This window comes from Mytilus edulis, chromosome 10 (genome assembly GCF_963676685.1).
Source record: "Mytilus edulis chromosome 10, xbMytEdul2.2, whole genome shotgun sequence".
Lineage (NCBI taxonomy): Eukaryota > Metazoa > Mollusca > Bivalvia > Mytilida > Mytilidae > Mytilus > Mytilus edulis.
Window position 1 is genome coordinate 45,834,850 of NC_092353.1, and position 22,247 is coordinate 45,857,096.

Sequence of the window (22,247 nt, forward strand, 5' to 3'; positions counted from 1 at the left end):
CACTAAAACATGCTATATGTAAAACTAATTATTTTGTACTATCAATACAGTTGGAGATCCAGAAGGTGGCAATCAAACTTTCATTAGCTTTTTAAATACGAAAGCAATTAAAATTGGCAACCCCTGCAGCTCCCTTTCCCCCTTTGTGTTACCCCTGAAGATCCTACTTTCCCCTTTTGTTTTATCCCCGGAAGCTCTCTTTCCCCCCATGTGTTACCCCTGGAAGCTCACTTTCCCCCCTGTGTGTTAACCATAAAGATACCATTCTCCCTGTGTGTTACCCCCAGAAGCTCCCTTCCTCCTGCGTGTTACCCCCTAAAGCTCCATTCCCCCTGTGTGTTACCCCCGTAAGCACCCTTTCTCATGTGTGTTACCCCTAAAGCTCCCTTTCCCCCTGTGTGTTACCCCTGAAGCTTGTTTTGAAAAGTTGCTGGATCTACCACTGTATTGTACCAGAAACATGCATAAATTTATTGATAATTCTTATAATAGAAACATGCACTTAAAACTATTCAAACCAGTTATAAAGATCCTTTTCACTGTGATATCTTTTACACTTTTACTAGTTAGTTAAGTCATTACAAGGTAAAGACCATCCATTTATTCACTGACAATCAACAATGACCCATCCAAGCTTAACAAAAATAATTTGAAAACCATGACACTATATTTAAGTTGCTATAGCTTATAATTGTTAAAATGTTTATAGAAATTGTGAAAATAAGATGTGGCGTTGATTTCAAATTATCATGATACACCAACATGTATGATCTGTAAAAATTTCATCTTTGACATTTGACCTTTATAGAGATTACTATGAAAGCATTCATCAGTAAAGCAAGACAAAAATACATGGATGTAAAATATCAAGGACTAATGTATGAGGTACAAATCACAACCTTTTGATCATATGATGATGTCCACATTCTTCCTTAAAAATCATTGCCAATACTTGATGTAAGTGAAAGTCTTTTAAATATTACATGTACATGTACTGATTATATCTATATAGTATAAAACATTCAAACAGAGAGAGTTATACATATATACTTATACTTGTAAATTGCAGATTTTTTATTTCCAGATTATGTCTGAATCAATTTTTTCCAACTATTATAAAGTTTAGAACCACAACATATTATTTCAATGTCAACTAGCAGCCAACATCTAAACATTTAACGCTAGCAAAGCACTGATACATATACAAATTAGTGTAACTATAGCAACATAATACAACACCATGCTAAACAATATTATACTGAAAGAATGAGAACAACCATACACCATGGCAACAGTAACTATAGAAATGTTATCAACCTGTTGTCAGCACCAGGTGGGGGAGGCATCAGAAGGTTTTCTTTACTCTCTGGTCTATAAATAGCTGTGGGTGACCTATATACAAAATTACACAGATCATATCAAAGGCATGCCTATAACTGTTTTTTTTTACTATACGCATTCAGCATTAATTTAAAATTAATTGTTAATCATTCAAAAATAAATGGGACTCTGCATTATCAGTTTGACACTCATGGATTGATATGTATATATATAATGATTGTCATTCATGAAAACAGAAAATAGCAGAGGATCTAACATAGATCCATGATGTACACCAACTAAATCTACTGTATGTATTTGTTCTAATGTTATCAAATAAATACTTATATTAATTCTAACAAGCATTACAAGCTAGAATGGCACATCAGGATCATATTGACCAATGTTAATTAATCTCAGTTCATATTCCAGTTGAAGCAATCCAATTTCTTGCTTTTCAAACTGTAGGGAATAGTTTATTCTGATTTAATTGTGATAGATAAAGATAAAATAGTGTATCAGGAAATGCATGCTTTTTCTAGAATAAATATTGAAAATTTGCAAGGACGTGGGGTAAGTTGACAATAATTATGTGAGAATAAATTTAATTTTAAATAAGTATTTTTAGGAATTAACCATGACATTTTTATTAAACAGAAAAGATGTTTATTTGACGAAAAGGAATCGAACTTTTTCTTGCATTATGTTAGCTGCATTGTTATATTATAATATCATCATTTTATGGAACACTTTGTTAATACAAAAAAATAATCTGTATACAGTTGTCCCAATTAACCCCACACAACACTTTTAAAATAAGAAAAAGAAATAAAAATACAATAAGAGTAAAAAACAATGTGCATTCACTAATCCAAAGTAAGAGAAATATTATTGATTTATCTCCCTTTGTAAATAAAGTGATTCGTATAAAAATCTATTATTTTCATTTCTTTCACCCATCAATTTTAAGATTAAGATTCTAAAGCCTGTTAAATCTTCTAGCTCTACTGCCCATTAAACAAATGTTAAAAGTACCATTTCCACACATTTAGAGTGAGAAAGCCACACAACATCAAAATTAAAGAGGGATATTAACTGACCTGCCGTTCGTACTCCCAGGGACAGTTAGTGAGTTTTGTCCCTCATATGATATCCTAACATCAGAGATTCTGATTGTGTTATTAGGAAGAAATAAGTAAATATATTTTAACTTGCCTTAAACATCCAAGCATAACATACAAATATGAAAACTGTTACCAATTTACTGAATTTCAATTTTAAATAACAATCTTATTAAAGTATAATAAGCAAACTTTGGACTCTTATAGAAACATAGCTTTGTGTTATACTTGATTAATTCTAAATTCCCCCAGCAAGTTGTCTTATCTTTTTATAAATGACCTTGTGGTTCCCTTTCTTTTTAAAATTTTTCGTATATGACGTCACAATACTTTAATCCTTGCATCCTTATTTTTTAATCAAGACTGCATAACAAAGGCAACAATACTTAATTTATATGTTATATAGAAAAACTCCCAACTTTTGCACAAAAAAATATCAAAAAGATCTCAATTTTTGCAAAATTTATCTAAGAATATCAAGAACGATACCAATTTGTAGCAGTATTAAAATAATTCCTAAATAACAGCAAATTTTGATATTAACAATATACATGTAAGCATTTTGATGTAAATACCGAGGTACTGGATACTGGATTTAAGAAGATATGTTCACTCTCAACATTTAAATTTGAAATATTCAAAAAAGGTTTAAAGTTTAAATTTAAAATTTAACTGTTTCAATTTAGAAAAAAATATTTTCTTTCATTTGTTGCCGAGGTAAGATTTGGATTTCAAATTTTTTCATTCCTTTCATCAAATTTTTCCCCCAGAAATTTTTTGGTTCTGTGGATATTTCAAAGTTTCCATCGGGTCATGACCATTTTTATCTCTTCTCATTACCTTTTAATTATACGAGCTTTCAGTAAGAGAAAAAAAAATTTATATGAAAATTTTCGATAACATTTTATTTATTTTTGTTCGTCGTACCATTGAAATTTATGTTTAAAGTGACTTATAGACCCAAAGGGTCGGGTGTTCTAATTATTGTTTTTATATCTCACTGTATTATATAATATTTTGTGAAAAACACATGTCACTATAATAAATAATTTACTTACTTATACGTCTTTTATTTTGACCCAAAAAAATTAATAATGACATTGAACGTTGCCAACTACCAAAACAATAAGCACAAATCACAAAATCTCATAAATTCTTTTTTTCTCATCAATTTACACCTCGTTTCAATTCATTACAGTCATGACTATTAAGTACTCTAATTTCTTTTAAATCTTTGTTCAAAAATAAATATGAAGCTTGCTTTCCAATTCTAACATTGTCACATGACATAAATTCACATATATTTGAATCAGACATTTTAAACTTTTAGTTTAAATTATGGAAACAGCAAACTATATCCTTACCCAGGTGACTTTGGTGGCGTAACTGGCATGGAAAACGTGAACACTAAATCCTTATCTTTACTGAAATTATTTTCAACACAACAAAGTTTGTCGGAAGATGGAGTCACAATGTCTGACGGTGTAAAGGCCTCTGATGATGTTGATACTAATACATTGCCTCGTTGACTTTGTAAATCCGGATCAAGAATGTACAAATCTTCCGAGGAAATGTCTGTTATATAATGTAAATGTTCCTGTGCTCGGTCAATGCGGAAAAATCTTTCGGCTGTTGTAGCTGAAAAAGATGGTTCAAATTCTTCAAAATGTCTGTTCATATATATATATATACATAAATTTACATATTTTCCATTTGTTTGATGTGTTTGAGCTTTTGATTTTGCCATTTGATAATAAAGGAATTTTCTGTTTTTAATTTTCCTCAGAGTTCTGAATTTTTGTGATTTTACTTTTCCACAATAGATTATTTGGAATGTCAATTATTATTAGATTATTGGCTCTTTTTTTTATGTCTATTTTCTCAGACCTTTCTTCAGCAGAACTAAATTTTTCTCTCTAATTCTGAGAATTGTCTATTTTAAACCCAAATCTCAAATTTCTTATGACTGCACTAGAGAATTTGCCTTATTTTTTTTGTAGAAAGATATAGATTCTTGCATCACTGAAGCTACAATGTTCATACCACATTTTTTGACAAACAGAACAGTTAACTGTATAAAGAGTTAAAAAAATCCCATATTGAAAACATTAACACAGAAAGACAGGCATCTAATACTTTCCCCCCTTGAACTTATGCATATACTTACAGTCTAGAAAGCACCATTTTGGAGAAAGTTTATTAACTGTAAATGTTTCATCAGAATCACTCTACAATTGAAAAACTCAAATATTCAGTATACATGGTAAAATATGCAGTTTTATGTGATCTATTTATGTCTAAAAATTAAGCTAGTGATTAATAACAAGAGGGGTCTTGGAAGACAAGTGGTCTGAGTAGCTCATCTTGCGTATTACTAGCCAAGGTTGTGAGTTCGACCTCCCACAAAGGTTTGACTGCAGTTTTTTAAATGACTTAGATGGTCATTGTTCTTGCCAAAAGTCATTGTTCTTTCACCTGGTACTGAATCGATCAATAGTCGATCCACCTGGTACTGACTTGATCAATAGTCGATCCTGCTGACCGTGGTGTTAAACACCAACACTTAATCAATTAAATAAAAAGCTTTTCCTTTAAAAAAAAAAAAAACAAACATAACACCTCATGGAATTTTGTGTGACTGTCATACCAGTGAGAGGTTTTGCTAGCTATAAAACTAAGTTCAATCAATCATTTTGAACTTACGGAAATGCCTGTACCAAGTCAGGAGTATGACAGTTTTTTTTTCCTTTTGTTAGGTGTATTTAAGATTTTAATTTTGCAATTTCATAAGGGACTTTTTGTTCTGAACTTTCCTAGGATTCAGAATTTTTTCATTTGACTTTTCCCTATTCTTGCTAAGATAAGGATAGATACTTATTATTTCAACAATGAAGAAAAAAATCTGCCCTCTGCCCAAATTGGTTTAAATGTTGTATATTTTATACAAACCTGATGTAATTTGTTGATAATCTGTCGAACCTGTTCTAAGTCTGCATTGTTATCCACTACTATGAGACCAAGTGGTACAGCTGTCAAAAATTAGGCAAAAAATTTGATTATAACAACAAATTCACCACTATTTATTGAATATCCAGCGCTGATGAAAATTTAATAAACTGAAATATCTAACATTGAAATTCTTTATATAACACAATCTATATAACAACATTAAATGTCATAAATAAATGACTATCAGTATTTTCTATTACTCCCTGAATGACACACTGTAAACAAACTTATTTACATGTGTAATTTTTTTGATGTAAAATGCAAATAAGGTCTTGAGTAAAATTAATTGGTTTATAGTATGTCCAGCTTACAAACCAAATATTTTCTACATGTGTTTAATTCAAATGATGTATAAACTGCAATCAGGCTGGAAAATGTCTCAAAGTTATTCTATCCCAAGCAATGAATGTTCTTAATACAAGAGACAAAGTTCCCACTGGTCTTTTCCACAATCCATAAGAAATACTGAAGATTTAATTATTTTATGTGACCCGTTTATGTGGATTAAGGAATAAAAGTGATATTTGATTTTGTGGTTTTATCAAAGTCTGTATGTATAAGCCTATATAAAATAAGTGCAGAATTGTACATTTCAATCATGGTTTCTGGGCACCCCCAAAAATTGGTATAACCCAAACAATAATGAATATTACAGTGAAATATAAAGATACATATCAATAAATATAGAAAACATTTTTCCAGACAATGTTTAATAAGCAGTTCTGAATTTCTCTTTTTGAAGCTTTTGACATTTATTGTGAGAGCAATGGTCACTTTCAAGCTTCAGACAATTGTTTCACAAAGCTTGTAAAGCCTGATTTAAAACGAAACTTGATGTTCAAAGAAATCTGTAAAGCACAATATATTTTATATTATTTATAGTTTTACAGCACTTATGGAGGCATAATTAAAAAAAAAAACTGTTGATACTTCGAACCACCACCACACAATTATTTCTGCATTATCTATTCCTAGCATTGCTAATGGATGAAAACCTCCACCCTTCTCCTAAGATCCATTTTAGTAACAGATTTAATGTTCAATGAACAAATTTATGCAAATTTACAATCTAGCATTTTTAAAGGCCTTTAAAGGATTTTTATCCTTTTCAAATTAATCACAAATTATACCTGCTCACTTTTAGGCACAATATGACCTAATGCCATCTCTATACATGTGTTTGAATGTAATGTTTACTCCTCTGAATACCTTTTTTTATAAGTATTAATGTTTGATGTGAGCCAAGGCTCCTTGTTGAAGACCGTAATAATGGTTTACTTTTGCAAATTGTGACTTGGATGGAGAGATGTCTTATTGGCACTCATACTACATTTTCTTATATATCTAATAAGTCTAAATATTAAAGTTTTATAAGCTGTTAAATAAAATGCAAGCCATTGAAATCAAAATTATCATTGAAAAACAGCACTAAAAATTTAATCTTTAATTTTATACATAATTTTAACCTAAGTTCCATCAGAACTTATTTTCAGTGACTTTCAATTCTTTTCATAGCTTTCATACATGTATAACTCAAGTGTTTAAATTCCAATATATAGTTCCTTTGCATTTTTTACATGGGTATATTTTTGTTAATTACCAGTTAAAATAAATAAAACAGTATATTTCAAACCCTGCATGGTTAATGTACATTTAAAAACATATCTGTTATATAACTATTAGGTCTGTGTTTGTGAAAAAAAATGGTTATACAGTGAAAAGTCTTATGTTGTGGTATGTGTTTGGCTTTATTTAGTTTGCAGCAAAAAAAATTAGCCAATGTAATGTCAAATCCTGTTTGAAAAAAAACCAACCTTTTAAACTTTGGTTAAGATTTGCAGCAAACTGTTACAATTGCAAGACAATGTTATAAAACACTCCATGTGATAATACTAAAATACCAAAAATTTGAACAATTTTCTGTTTTTAAGTTCCCTGTGAAAAATATAAATGGATGCTTTAGGTCAATGGAAAAAGTATAAATATATCATCGTTGTCAATGTGATCGAATTTTGTGCAACTGTCATACATAAGAAAATGCCTGTACCAAGTCAGGAATATGACAGTTGTTTGAGCTTTTGATTTTGCCATTTAACAAGGGACTTCCTGTTAAGAATTTTGCTTGGAGTTCGATAATTTTGTTATTTTACTTTTTTCCGTATTATCACTTGTGTGTCAATTAACATGTTACAAACTGGTTATAATATATTAATATAGGGATTATACACATAGATAAGCAGTTGGTAAAAATAACCTTTTTTTTCTTTTTGTACTATGTCAGCCATATTATCTACAATGAGTATGTAAATCTCCGTTACCACATGACAGACAAACCAAAATGAAGATCAAATGTAATGTAATTGGATTGAAATTTTAATGTTATTCATAACTATCTAGTTCATAAATATTGTATTCACATTTATATTTGCTGGTATTACAGCAGAATGCATTGAGTGTGTAGGTAAAGGTAATATGCTTTGGTTAGCTTGCTTGCGAGCTAAACCATAAAGCCATTATTAGGAAAGGTAGACTAGTCCAACAGAAAACCAATCTATCTGTCTGTAGGACTAGACTTCTCCAAAAGGAGGGTTACTAAGTATACTGAAATCAATACTGACTTCACAGTTCAGTAAACAAGCATAAGCAAGCTAATCAAAGATTCTACCTTTACCTACAAACTCAATGCATTCTGCTGTAAACATACATAAATCAACATTGTAGGTCATATTTTGGACCAAATATCTGTTCTACATTGGGTAGAAATTAATATAAAATTCAATTAGTATACAACTTTCAGTATGATGTTATAAAATAAATGTTATCCTGCAAAAAATCTTACTACTAGCACTTACCTTATCTGATAACAACTTACCTTGAAATTTAACTTTCCAGACACAATCATAATTTTAGGGGAAATATATGTCTGATAAATTTCAATGAAGCTTTTAATTTGAAACAGCTTTTACATGGTACAATTTAGTACGGAAATAATTTAACACTGATTGTTGTTTTGCAAATAATGGCAAATGTCAGTACTGAAGAAAATTATACATCTCATAAAATAAAATTGAACCTGACAAAATTTGAAAAAAAAAGTTTTATCAAATACCCAAAGAAAATGCTTAACATAGACAATAGCAGAAAAAATAGATCTTGTAGATTTATTTTTAATTTTAAACTGAGAAATAAGAAAATAACCTTCAATTATAAGATAGATTAAAATTGCTTGGTCAAGTAAATATATCAAAATAATGTTTAAACTTTGTTCATAATTTATATCCACAATAAAATTGCTGGAAATTATTTAAATAATTTTTACTATTTATTTTAGCATACATCTTTATTTATATTTTTGACTAGCATTATTAAAAGAGTTAATACCAACAACAAAATATCAAAAATGTTATCATAAAATGTAGCATGACTTCCATTTATCCTACAACACGAATAGGAAATACATTGTAAATAAAAATTGTACCATGCAAAAATCTTATTAAATTGCTATAAGCTAAATGATTGGGGATGTTAGTGCAGTGAGTATTAATAAAATTGGGAAGCACAGCAATCTATAAACCGCATGCTGGTACCGATATATAAATAATATCATTCCGTCACTTACAAGCCTCGCGTAACTTGTCTTTGTCGTAATGTAACATTTCATAATCCGCCATACTGATACGACTCACTTGTATCCTCAACCTTTCAGGCATGGAGGGTGGACTGAAAAAAGCCAATTCAGGACTATAGATGGACTGAATCAGTCTGCTAGCGAGGAGTTTGCATCCAAATATCAATTCAAATATAAAGAAAAATAATAGAAAATTAAGGTGGTACTCAACACTTTGATTAAAATAAATTTGGCTTGTTTAATTTTAATAAAATTTTGACAAAATGTTTACTTTGTACCTATGATAAAAATATCAAAATTTCAAAAAAAATTGAACCACACTATGTATTGGAAAATTTTTATTGGATATATGGCAGTTTGATAAACACTGATTTTTAAAACAAACGAATGCAACTAAAATTATCATCTGATTTTTACAGAGTTATCTCTTTGTAGTTTTATGTACCACCATAAAATAAAAATATCAAGAAAAATAATTTAAATACTGGATAGAAAACAAGTATTTTTTTCTTTTCTTTAACTTTTGTTTTTGTCTTTTGATGAAAAAAGTAATTACAAAATAGAAGGAATTCTGATAATTTACATTTTATTGCAAACTCCTCAAATGACAACATCTACTAGAAAAAAAAAAATTGTTTAATTAATCAATGTTAATCAACTTAATTTCATTAACAATTTTCTCATTAAGCTCTCGTCAAATACATGGCACTTTTTTTTGGTTGGTGATAATCTAATTTTCTTGATTTGGTACAAATGAAAATCCAAATTTGATAAATTCTGGTTATTTTTCTACTCAACAAAGTGCCGTAAATAAGCCATTCGTGAAAATTAGCTATTACATGTTTACTGTATATGAAAATAAATATTCATAGCAAAACTAATTTTTTTTTTGAGTTATACATGTATTTACAGAAAACTGTTTATCTATTTCATAAATCTTCTTTTTTTTAGAAGCAATTTATAATAATATCAAGAATATTATAAAAATATGCTCTTATATGACAGGCTTTTGTATCAAGATATAGCATCTACCTTATATAGCTATATATCTGAATTAACATTATTTTTTTCTTTTTTGTTTTAAGTAATTTTTAGACCATCTACGTATATAGTACTGAGTAGGCAAGCAGGTTAATTTTAATAATGTAAAACAAGCAAAGATAACTTACTCGTTTGCTATCGGCATGGATCCTCGTCGTTTGGGTTTCATGATCATGTTGCCTTGACCTTTCATTTTGACCTGTATAACAGAGGATTTCAGTCGACAAGGTTCCCCATCAACCTGCATTGCTATAGATTTCTTTGTAATCAATTTCACATGACTACATTGGCATATCCTATCTCCATGTCCTCCCATATATAAAGTGGCCTAGAAAATATAAATATTGTTTGCTTAAAGTTATTTTTATGGTCCTATTATGAGATGTAGTTTTGAACACGTCTACAGAAGTTATATTAAACATGCCAGTCGTAAATCGAGAATCCTATAAGTGGTTGTCTATTCATATACTTTGTTTTTCTCTATTTGAGTGCCAAATAATCAAATGTCCAGGTAAACACCAACTGATTCTGGGGATTTTTTTTAAATTGAAATATAGGTATTTTTCAACTGTTTGAAACTATATGGTTTTCTCTTTTTTGGTTTAAAACAGTTCCTTTTTCATATATAAGAAAAATGCATGTAGCAAATATTTGTTCATAATATTGCATTACATTACAAAGGTTGAATTTGATTATTTGATTCTGTCCAATCAAATCTAAGTTAGATGTATGCAAGTTCAACTTTGCCTAGTTATATTGTTTGCAGATGTCAATCTTAATTACAATACTTAAGGAAACGTTTATCTACATACGTTAGGAAATTAGCTCTAAAAATTGCCAAACAGTTATATTGAAAGATCACTTTGACATATAGCTACTAAACAATATTAAAACTGTTACTTACAAGGGAGGAGTATGTAAATCCTATCACTTCCATTTGTCCATCATCATGTCTTTGTGGATCATAACCTATTGCATTGGGGTTTCCCCATGGTGTTGTTCCACTGGAATATCTAAAAATAGACATAACAAGTGAAACTGCGAGCTACTGCTCACTGATGATACCCCCGCCGCAAGTGGATAATATTAATAGTGTAAAAATATGCAAGTGTTCGGTAAACAGGAAACTTGGTTATCATGTGTAAAATCATACAAGTGTTCGGTAAACAGGAAGTTGTCGAGTGATGAATCTGAAAACGCATCACACGGTATAGCTGACTTATATAAATCCTGAAATCAAATTTCAGAAATCCTTGTATTGTAGTTCCTGAGAAAAATGTGATGAAAATTTTCAACTTGGTTATCATGTGTAAAATCATACAAGTGTTCGGTAAACAGGAAGTTGTCGAGTGATGAATCTGAAAACGCATCACACGGTATAGCTGACTTATATAAATCCTGAAATCAAATTTCAGAAATCCTTGTATTGTAGTAACTGAGAAAAATGTGATGAAAATTTTCAACTTGGTTATCATGTGTAAAATCATACAAGTGTTCGGTAAACAGGAAGTTGTCGAGTGATGAATCTGAAAACGCATCACACGGTATAGCTGACCTATTTAAATCCTGAAACCAAATTTCAGAAATCCTTGTATTGTAGTTCCTGAGAAAAATGTGACGAAAATTTTCAACTTGGCTATCATGTGTAAAATCAGACAAGTGTTCGGTAAACAGGAAGTTGTCAAGTGATGAATCTGAAAACGCATCACACGGTATGGCTGACATATATAAATGTTGATACCAAATTACAGAAAGGGTGGATGTGTAGTTCCTGAGAAAAATGTGACGAAAGTTTCATGGGACGGACTGACTGACGGACGGACGGACGGACTGATGGACGGACAGACAGAGGTAAAACAGTATACCCCCCTTTTTTAAAGCGGGGGTATAATTAGTCAAACAAGTGTTTCTATTATGAAACATGTACAGCATTGCTGTGTCAGTACAAAATCTTAATACTAATGATTCAATCATTTTTGTGGGTACCTATTTTTGTGGGTACCTATTTTTGTGGTTTTAGGAATACAAATTAAGGAATTCGTGGATATTTAATTGCGTGGTGGTGCAAAGTCTGCGTCCATTCCTTTAAAAATTTGTACTTCCTTGAAAATATAAATTTATGGTCCTCCTGTATCCACGAAATCCACACAAATTGGAATCCAACGAATATTGATTAATCCACAATATAGTTGCTAATGAGATTATTTTCTTCACACAGCTATTTTGGACGGTATGTAAAAATATCTAGATCAAAGCGGAAGATTTAAAAAAAATTATCAAATTTCAAATGATTGATTGAATCAATCAGCCTTAAGTATTTGAACTTTTAAATGATTTGATATTTGGAGGAATGCTGTCACATTGGCAATGAAACCACATCTTATTTTTATAATACTGCAACTCTTGGACCAATATGTATGATGACACTTATTTATAGCAGTACAGTTTGGCTGTACAGTACAGTACCCTTTATTACATCTAGTTTTTTTTTATACAGTTGATAGTAGTCTCATCTGCAATAAAACCACATGCCATTTATGTCATCTTACATGCTTAATCTATTTTATTACTTTTATTAAACACATTTTATCATCCATTCTTCCATTTAATTTTTTTTTAGACAGTCTGATTTATCTTCTACTTCAATTTTTCTTATTTTCTGAGATGCCAGGTGTTAGTGGTTGGAGCGGTCTGATGTATAGTCCAACAAATTTGGTAATTATCATAATTAGTCATATTCATATATCATTCATATATACTTTGTGAAGAATTTCATATTTTTCTTTGGGGTGTTGAAAATTTACCTTTTTTAACGTGTTAAATTAACTAATAACATTGTGTACATAAGTAAAATCTTACTACAATACATACCTTGGAATGTTTAGAAATAACAAACAAATAATTTTTAACTCCTGGACTTTAGAAGTATAATCTTTACCATCACACTGTAAAATATAGAATAATTTTTATGATTAATTAAAAATAGATACATATTAATCTATACTATCATAACACTTTTTAATACATTTAAGAAATAATTCCTAGAACCCTTAAGTATGTTGAAATTGTTAAAACTATGGCCTAGGCCTTTATATATGCCAGTTCCAGGATACTGTTTTCAGACCAATCTGTCATGTGAATTTCATCACAAAAATGTATGCATCGTTTTTTCCAACATATGTTGAGTAAACAGGTGAAAAAGTTTGATTTTATACAGCAAATTTTTTTTTGTGAAATTAAAATCTAATAAGATGGTCACCCTCCCTCAGTCATACAGGAATCAGGATTACATACTTATGGAACACAAATTATTTCTACACTATCCTACAGAATGACAATTACAAAAGAACTGGAAACTTTTAATAGAGCAGGGATAGAGGCACGCCTTCTGTCTGGTAAATGACATCATAAAGGTTAGCAAAATTGATGACCTTTTCTACTGAAATCAGGATTCCAGAAATGACGTATTCAAATATCATCTCTAGCATTATGATAAAATCCTGATTATAACAACCAAGGCCATGTGAAAATTTACAAAGTAAAGTTTTTGGGTTGACTCCACTGTGATTTGAAGCAAAAATCTCACACACTTGATACAGGCATTCTACTATTGAACCCCTAAGAAACTGAATAAGAACAAGTCATGCAATGTTAGCTTCCTCATGAATTAAAAGCTTATTCTATGGGAATGGTTTTTTCTCATTGTTGAAGGCTGTATGGTGACCTATAGTTGTTTAAATCCATGTCAATTCAATTTTGGTGAATTAAAATATTGTGTCATAGGAAATCATAATACATCTTATCTTTATATTAAAACAGTTGTATTGCAAGTCAGGACTATTCAGAACTGAAGACGAACTCACATATCATCAATTCTAATAGCAATTAATACTATAAGTATGTTTAACAAGTCAACACTAAAGTCCTATTTTTAACATGAAAGTATGGGATTTATATATATATATATTCTACCACTCCATTGAGTGTGATCCAATATTTATCCACTCAAAACAGTTAAATTTTTAGATTTAAAACGCCAGGCTTGCTGCGTGTTGAAAATATCAAAATCATACTGTCAAGAGTGGATACATATTGTAAGATATTTGGTGGTGGAATCTGTTCCTAGATGAAATGCAGACAATTTGGAATGATCTGCAAAAAGATGTGTTCTTTATAGGTGACATCATCAGACATTGTCACTTTTTTTCAAGATGCTACAATGGGATTTCAGAGGAGAGCAGACAAATTTGACGTCATAATCAAATTTTGAACAATTGACAACAAACAAACACATATTGATTAAATAAAAATTTCAGAAAAAAGATGTGAAACTTTGTTTTTTGGGAGAATAATAATGATGTTCATTAGAAATCAAACCCTCTTTCATACTTACAATTAACTGTAAACTATCAGCTATATTTTTACAACTTCGTTTCAGAAAATCTTTACCCCCAGCCTGAAAATAATTATAATACAAACTATTTACAAAATTAAATATGGCAGTTATAGCCTTATTTCTATTTTTACATTGATAGTTTAACCAAAAGCTGCTGATTGTCTTATATGCTGTAAATTCAGAAATTATGTTTTTTTGTCATTCTGGACTAAAATGCGATTTTAATTTTGGCGATATTGAGAAAAATCCTGTTTAAGGTGGTACCCAACACTTTAACTAAAATTAATTTGGCTTGTTTAATTTTCATAAAATTTTGACAAAGTATTTACTTTGACACTTTGACAAAAATATAAAAATTTCAAGAAATTTTAACCAACCCTTTTATCAGAAAAATTACACTGGTTATACAGCAGTTTGACAAACACTTATTTTGATCATTGAACAGCTTAATATTCCCTTAACAACACAACGTAATTAAACGTTTAGATGATTTTACAGAGTTATCTCCCTGTAGTGTTAGGTACCACCTTAATTCATATAAAATGGTTCAAAATCACTGAGTTTAAATTAGTGGGATTATAACCCTGTTGCTTTTTTTACGCAATAACAAAAACACCACAATAATTTCTGAATTTACAAATTACAGTATAATGTCAGATTCCTGGTACATGTAAAATGTTTCCAAACTGAAGCTTTTTACTTTTACAAATAGTGACATGGATTGCAAGTTGTCTCATTGGCACTCACATACCACATCGTCTTATATCTCTTTTCTATTATCCAAATTATTTAAGGGTATTCCTCATGTTTATTAGTCCAAGAAGTGAATATTTCTAGTTACTTTGTAGAAGAAAGCAAACTCGGACTACTAACTGTTTTCTTTTCTTTACATTATGGTATAACATTCACAGAAGTATAAAATATCAGTGTCACATATACTAGAAACAAATCTTACCCCTGCATAGAACATTTTATTCCAAAATCTACTGTTAAATTTTTCTGGATTTGCTTCTGTAAAAGATAGAATAAAACTTTTTAAAATAATAGCACAATATATTTTTCATTTCCGAGACATTAAAAAATGATAAAATAGAAAGCTATGCCCTTGAATATTTTTTGCCTGACTCTTGGTATGGGAATTGATGTGTTATTGTTAGGCATCCTATTAATTACATACTGCAAATTCAGTAATTATTGCAATGTTTTTATTATTGCGAAAAATGTGACAGGGTTAAAATGTGATAATTCAAACTTGCATTTTGAAATATCTATATGAATTAAACAGGATTTTTCTCAATAACACAAAAATTGAAATTGCATTTTAGTCTAAAATGACAAACAAAATCCCAATAATAAATGCACGCAATCATTTCTGAATTGACAGTATCTAATTTCAAATTGATATATATATATTTATAATCACAATGCTAATAGAATTTAAATCAAATCTTTGTTTGTATCATTGAACATGTATTTTGCTTGAAGCTAGATGTCGTCTCACTAATATGACCTTGAGTTAACTTAGCACAACTTTTAAATTGGTATTCATTTCTCAGAATTGAACCAATAGAAATACTGGATTTGGATGTTGTACTCGAACACCAAAATCCTCACATTGAAAAGTATGAGAACAGAATCAAAATGAAGATCTGCTATTATTGTGGCTATAACTATTCTTCAGGTGTTATCTGCTCTTTGGTCAGGTTGCTGTCTCTTTCACATATTCCCCATTCCCATTCTCAATTTTATTACAATCAATAAAACTAAATATACTAACCTCTAGACTCATGGAATTCTAAAGCTACTTGTGCATCAGCACCTAAACTAAAATAATTGTTGAATATATCTAATGGAAGTTTTTCTGATAGACTTTCTTCACTATTGTTTATACTATCACTCTCTCCATCCTCATACGGACATGATTGTATATCCCATCTGAAAACAAAAATCAAATTTTATTACATTTGAATTTACAGCTATTTTCCTACTGCATGTGGTTTAAAGGTTTGGTTGGCTTGCTTGTATTGTTTTGATGACTGTTTGCTCAAGCATTTTTATTAAGTTTTACAATTGCAATCAATTGAAAGGCTATATTTCAGCTTTTATAATGCTATTGGATGCTTGTGCAAACATTTATACAAACAAAGCAAGCAAGCCAACCAAACCTTCAAACTACATGCATTATGAAAATAGCTGTTATGCATGCTTTTATTCCAGTTTGTATTGGGTTTATTTTAATAGAAAACTTAACTTTAGGTTTAAGAAATCAAATGAGACATACCAAACTAGAACTGTGAGTGAATCCTCACTTCCTGATACTCAATAATATTAAAGTGAGTAAATTATCTCCCTTTTAACCTGTTTTTTTTTTTAAGGAATGACTGTAATATTTTTTCTGTCTATGAAGAAATAACATAAAATATGTGGTGCACACTGTTAAATAACCCGCTACGCTTGTTATTCAGTCACCAAATTTTTTATGTTATTTCTTCATAGACAGAAAAAATATTACAGTCATTCCTTAAATACATGATAAATTTATACAGTATAATAACAGTCATTTCTTATAATTTAATTCTAAATTCCATTCTAAACCGTAGAAAACCATGAAAAAACGTTGATGACATCTCGGTTACATGACTAAATTATGTCTATGGGCTGATAACAAAATAACGTCAGCCAATCAGAAGACAAGTTACATCCAAAATTAAATTATATGATTATATTACTTCCTCCAAAAGTGTTCTATGACAGTGCAACGACCTTGTGTGTTAGTGGAGCTTGCAAGTTAAATGCACATTGACAGACAACAGATAAAGCCATCCTGACTTTGTTTGCCTGAGTTTAATAAAATCCGAAACCATGAATGTTGAGGTGGTGGCGCATATTTGCTGTGGACACATTTTCACCGTTTTGCTATTTTTTCTGTAAAATGTGTGTGCCTTTACCCAATACTTGCCTAAATAGATGTTAAATACTGTTTTTAATGTTCGTACGGTTGATATTCCTCTTTATCCCATTTCCAAGGTTACTTGCATATATAAAGAAGTATGCAGGTGTTTTAAAATGATTTGGGCAATTATGTAAGATTTCTATGACAACCATGCAAACAGCAGTATACTATTGTTGCCATCATTTATAACAATTTACCAATGTTTTGAAGATAGTTTCTTTATTAAACATTTTTTTCATATAGTAAAATTTCTGAAACCAACAAAAAAAAAGTTCCAAATATTCGAATGTAGGTTGCATGTAAGTGGAAATGAACAAATTTTGATGTGAATATGGGTCACACACTCTTCATGTTAATGAGAAAATATTCCTGACATTGTGAATGTAGTTTACAATGAAAAGTCAGCCAAGTTTCATGACACAATATTCCTGTTGTTTGAATAACTAACAAAGTTATTGGTGGAAACTTTTGCCACAAGAAAAATCGAAATCATTTCAAAGAAGAGGTTCTTCTGGATCATACTGCTGCAGCGTTAGTTCTCAGTTGTTTAGGTTTTTACTATATCCTGATTGTTTTGAATATATATTCCAGTATCTGTTCTGGTATGTTTTCATTTCTCTTTCTTGTATTATCATTTTGAATATTGTATATATATCTTATAGTCTTTAATGGATTGTTGCCTCATTGGCAATCCTACCATGCCACTTCATTTTTAATGTGATAAATTTTAGCATATACAAATATTTTACCTATCTAATTGTACAACTTGGCCCTCTTCAACATAGTTTAGAATCTTTGATATAGGTTCATCAGTATATCCCTAAGGAGAGAAAACAAAACATGATAAAATTCATCAAAATTAGAGCCTCAAATTTGGGGAAGTTTGGGAAACCTGATATCTTTCCCTATCTGGCCTCATTCTAAATCACAATAATCTTAACAGGAAATTAAAATAATAAAGTGTCTTAATTCCAATAAGTTCTGAAGGAATCATTTATCAGAGGCTTTAAGTTAAAAATAAAATCAGCACTCAGGAAAGCTTTGAATTTATGAACCAATAATTACAAAATTCCTTCAAGGGATGAAAATAGTATTTCCTAGATTTTCAATAGAAGACAATATACCTTATGAGAAAACATCTGGGCAAACCTTTTTCAAGATCAATTTTCAAAACATTTATTTCATTTATGTAGAAGACGAGATGCAATATCTGGGGAAATCAAAGAACTATCATATAACTATTGCATAACATTTTTGTAAACCTTATATGTTTGGATTTAAACTTTCAAAGAACAATTTATTCCCATAAGGAAATTGCTGGATTCTTCAGGTTTTACAAATTTTTAAATATTTCTTACTTTTTACACATTTTAATAATAAAGAACTAATTTACCAGTTTTGATTCATTTCTTTCAATACTTCATTCTTTTTTTATTGTATCTATGTTATAACTAAAGGAACACTGAAATTATGTTTTTTACATGAAAACGTGTGTATAGAATTAGTTTCTAATCTGAAATAAACTATAAATGCAAGAATCAAGCTGTAGGCTTATGAAGACTTACAGTAATAAAATAATAATAAAAAGACATCAAAGAGACAATAAAAAATCTTAAGTCGTAGAAAAGGCAACAATACCATGGTAAAATGCAAATTATGTTGACAAGACAAGACAAACAACAAATCATAAAACACTTTAGACTGAGCAACACAATACCGGTAAAAACCAGGAAGATCTACAATGGGGGTATCGTTGGGGGTTCTGATCCCTGATCCTGCTTACTGTTTTGTCACGTTCCCGTATCCCCCTAACACTATTTACTCAAGTAATTCTCATTTCTTTGTAAATTCCTGTGTCCCGCTAGACTTCATTTCCCGTTTTCATGGCTCAATAATTTGACTTTCACCTGTCAAGCTTACAAAAATTGGCAAGCCCGCGTCATGCTTAGACCCCAATGAGACCCACTACAATAATTTAAGTGTCTTAAAGCATTTCATAAGAGATTCAGAAAATTTGTAAAGTATGCACTTATAAACACCGATATGCACATAATTTTTTTAGTCTAACAAGCATGTAGAAACCAGAAGTACTTCCAGTACAGAAAGGCTTTCAGTAACAGGGGGACAGACAACTTACCCCGCCCCAGTTAAGGGTTCTTGAGAGATTATTTCCAGTACCGAGAGGCATAATAGCGACAGGAGGAGCAGGATGTATCCCCAAACTGTTTATCACAGACAACTTACCCCACCCCAGTTAAGGGTTCTTGAGAGATCATTTCCAGTACCGAGAGGCATAATAGCGACAGGGGGAGCCGGATGTATCCCCAAACTGTCTATCACAGATAAGATCCAACCAACGGTACCATCTCCTCCACATGCCAGTATATGTAAATTAGGCACTTTTTTGTACATCTCAAGACTGAAAAAGAAAATCAAATCATGTTATTCTTTAATAATTTAATTTTGGATGTAACGTGTTTTCTGATTGGCTGACGTCGTTTTGTTTATCTACCCATACTATGGGCCATAGACCTTGACGTCATCAACGTTTTTTCATGATTTACTCCTGTTTAAAATTTATAATAGATAAATAACCCGCTACGCCCGTTATTCAGTGTGCACCACATTTTTTATGTTAAATCTTCATAGACAGAATAAATATTACAGTCATTCCTTAAATACATGATAAATTTATACAGTATAATAACATGACAAAGGAGAAGTATGACTTAGAATTGTTAAAAAAAACATTTGTCTTGCTATTGCTTGACACAATTTTTACCATTGCAGACAATTACCCTTCCTTTTGTAACTTCTGAAGTAATAATATGAAAAGGCATCTAAAGTCATGGAAATTATTTACTTGTGTGCAAAAGTATCAAACTAGTATGTCCCAAGTCAGGAGCCTGTATTTCAGTGGTTGTCGTTTGTTTATGTGTTACATATTGTTTTTCATTCATTTTTTGTACATAAAAAAGGCCATTAGTTTTCTCGTTTGAATTGATTTACATACTCATTTTGGGGCCTTTTATAGCTGACTATGCAGTATGGGCTTTGCTCATCGTTGAAGGCCGTAAGGTGACCTATAGTTGTTAATGTCTGTGTCATTTTGGTCTTTTGTGGATAGTTGTCTCATTGGCAATTATACCACATCTTCTTTTTTATATATGTGGTAACATTTGCATGCAGTGTCAATTCTTTGTAATGTTTTAATAGGGTGATTTCTACATAGGCGCAAGCAAGATATTTTTTATTCTTTGGTTTTGGAGACTTGGTAGACAAGTGTTTTATCCACCTGAATAAATGCCATTAATATTTTTAAATTGAAAATATGATGTCCTTTACATGTTGTTGTTGTGATTGATAATTTGTCTGGTGATAGGGTGGATAGTTGTTGTGATTGATAATTTGTCAGGTGATTGGGTGGATAGTTGTTGTGATTGATAATTTGTCTGGTGATTGAGTGGATAGTTGTTGTGATTGATAATTTGTCAGGTGATTGAGTGGATAGTTGTTGTGATTGATAATTTGTTTGGTGATTGGGTGGATAGTTGTTGTGATTGATAATTTGTCTTGTGATTTGGTGGATAGTTGTTGTGATTGATAATTTGTCTGGTGATTGAGTGGATAGTTGTTGTGATTGATAATTTGTCAGGTGATTGAGTGGATAGTTGTTGTGATTGATAATTTGTCTTGTGATTTGGTGGATAGTTGTTGTGATTGATAATTTGTCTGGTGATTGAGTGGATAGTTGTTGTGATTGATAATTTGTCTTGTGATTGAGTGGATAGTTGTTGTGATTGATAATTTGTCTGGTGATTGAGTGGATAGTTGTTGTGATTGATAATTTGTCAGGTGATTGAGTGGATAGTTGTTGTGATTGATAATTTGTCAGGTGATTGAGTGGATAGTTGTTGTGATTGATAATTTGTCAGGTGATTGAGTGGATAGTTGTTGTGACTGATAATTTGTCTGGTGATTGGGTGGATAGTTGTTGTGATTGATAATTTGTCAGGTGATTGAGTGGATAGTTAACAAAGTGAAATGTTTGAGAGGCATAGTTACATCAGTGGTTCACACAGGTGCATGTAACCTTTGACTGTTATCTTTAGAGGAAAGTGACTTATTTGCACCAAAGCACCATTTAACTAATGCTTTTATGTTATATCATCTAATATGTGTTATGATATTGACAAAAACATAACTTTGGTCACAGCTGTGATTTTAAGTTTTATACAAGAAGTAATGAAAGAAATTAATGTTCTTAGTGCTTTTACATTAAATATATCATCTGTTGATTCATTGCAGTATTACTGTTGACATCAATTTCAGTTTCAAATAGTCATTTTTCAACAAAAAGAATTACTGAATCAGCAGGCAATATTGGCATAATAATTATTGTCGAGATGAGATAGGTCAAAACTTGCTTTTGCTTTTAAATGCATTTGACAGGATGCACAATGTATAGCAGTATAAATGCTCTGCTGTACCACTGTCCAAGGTTAAATAGGGGAATGTTTGAGCCCTCATTAACATGCTTAAACCCCTAAACATTCTGTTTATCCGGAGCCTGTAATTAAGTGGTTGTTGTTTGTTGCTTTATATCATATTTGTTTTTCAGTCATTGTTTTGATCATCAGACATGAATCTGGCCGTTAGTTTTCTAGTTTGTATTGTTTTACATTTGTCAATCACAGCCCTTTAAAGCTAATTTTGCAGTATAGGATTTGCTCATTATTGAAGGCTATAATGGGATTTCTACCTCATTTGGTCTGTGGT

At 30.7% G+C, this 22,247-nt stretch overlaps 1 protein-coding gene across 50 annotated transcripts in view; it reads right to left on the reverse strand.

Annotated features, from left to right (window-relative positions):
• Nucleotides 1-22,247, reverse strand: part of LOC139491293 (diacylglycerol kinase zeta-like) — a 203,098-nt gene that overhangs the window by 16,607 nt on the left and 164,244 nt on the right. For 12 of the 50 annotated variants that reach the window (XM_071278872.1, XM_071278867.1, XM_071278868.1 and 9 more), the window contains 15 exons: nt 19,713-19,887; nt 18,218-18,288; nt 16,293-16,450; nt 15,471-15,526; nt 14,513-14,575; nt 12,991-13,064; nt 11,024-11,132; nt 10,248-10,447; nt 9,070-9,191; nt 7,705-7,740; nt 5,391-5,470; nt 4,609-4,669; nt 3,806-4,079; nt 2,421-2,489; nt 1,318-1,392 (listed from right to left, as the gene is read on the reverse strand). In XM_071278872.1, the coding sequence (XP_071134973.1) occupies nt 1,318-1,392; nt 2,421-2,489; nt 3,806-4,079; nt 4,609-4,669; nt 5,391-5,470; nt 7,705-7,740; nt 9,070-9,191; nt 10,248-10,447; nt 11,024-11,132; nt 12,991-13,064; nt 14,513-14,575; nt 15,471-15,526; nt 16,293-16,450; nt 18,218-18,288; nt 19,713-19,887 (1,623 nt within the window). The remainder of the gene's footprint in view (nt 1-1,317; nt 1,393-2,420; nt 2,490-3,805; nt 4,080-4,608; nt 4,670-5,390; nt 5,471-7,704; nt 7,741-9,069; nt 9,192-10,247; nt 10,448-11,023; nt 11,133-12,990; nt 13,065-14,512; nt 14,576-15,470; nt 15,527-16,292; nt 16,451-18,217; nt 18,289-19,712; nt 19,888-22,247) is intronic. The other 38 variants (XM_071278874.1, XM_071278882.1, XM_071278870.1 and 35 more) reach the window with 15 other exon arrangements.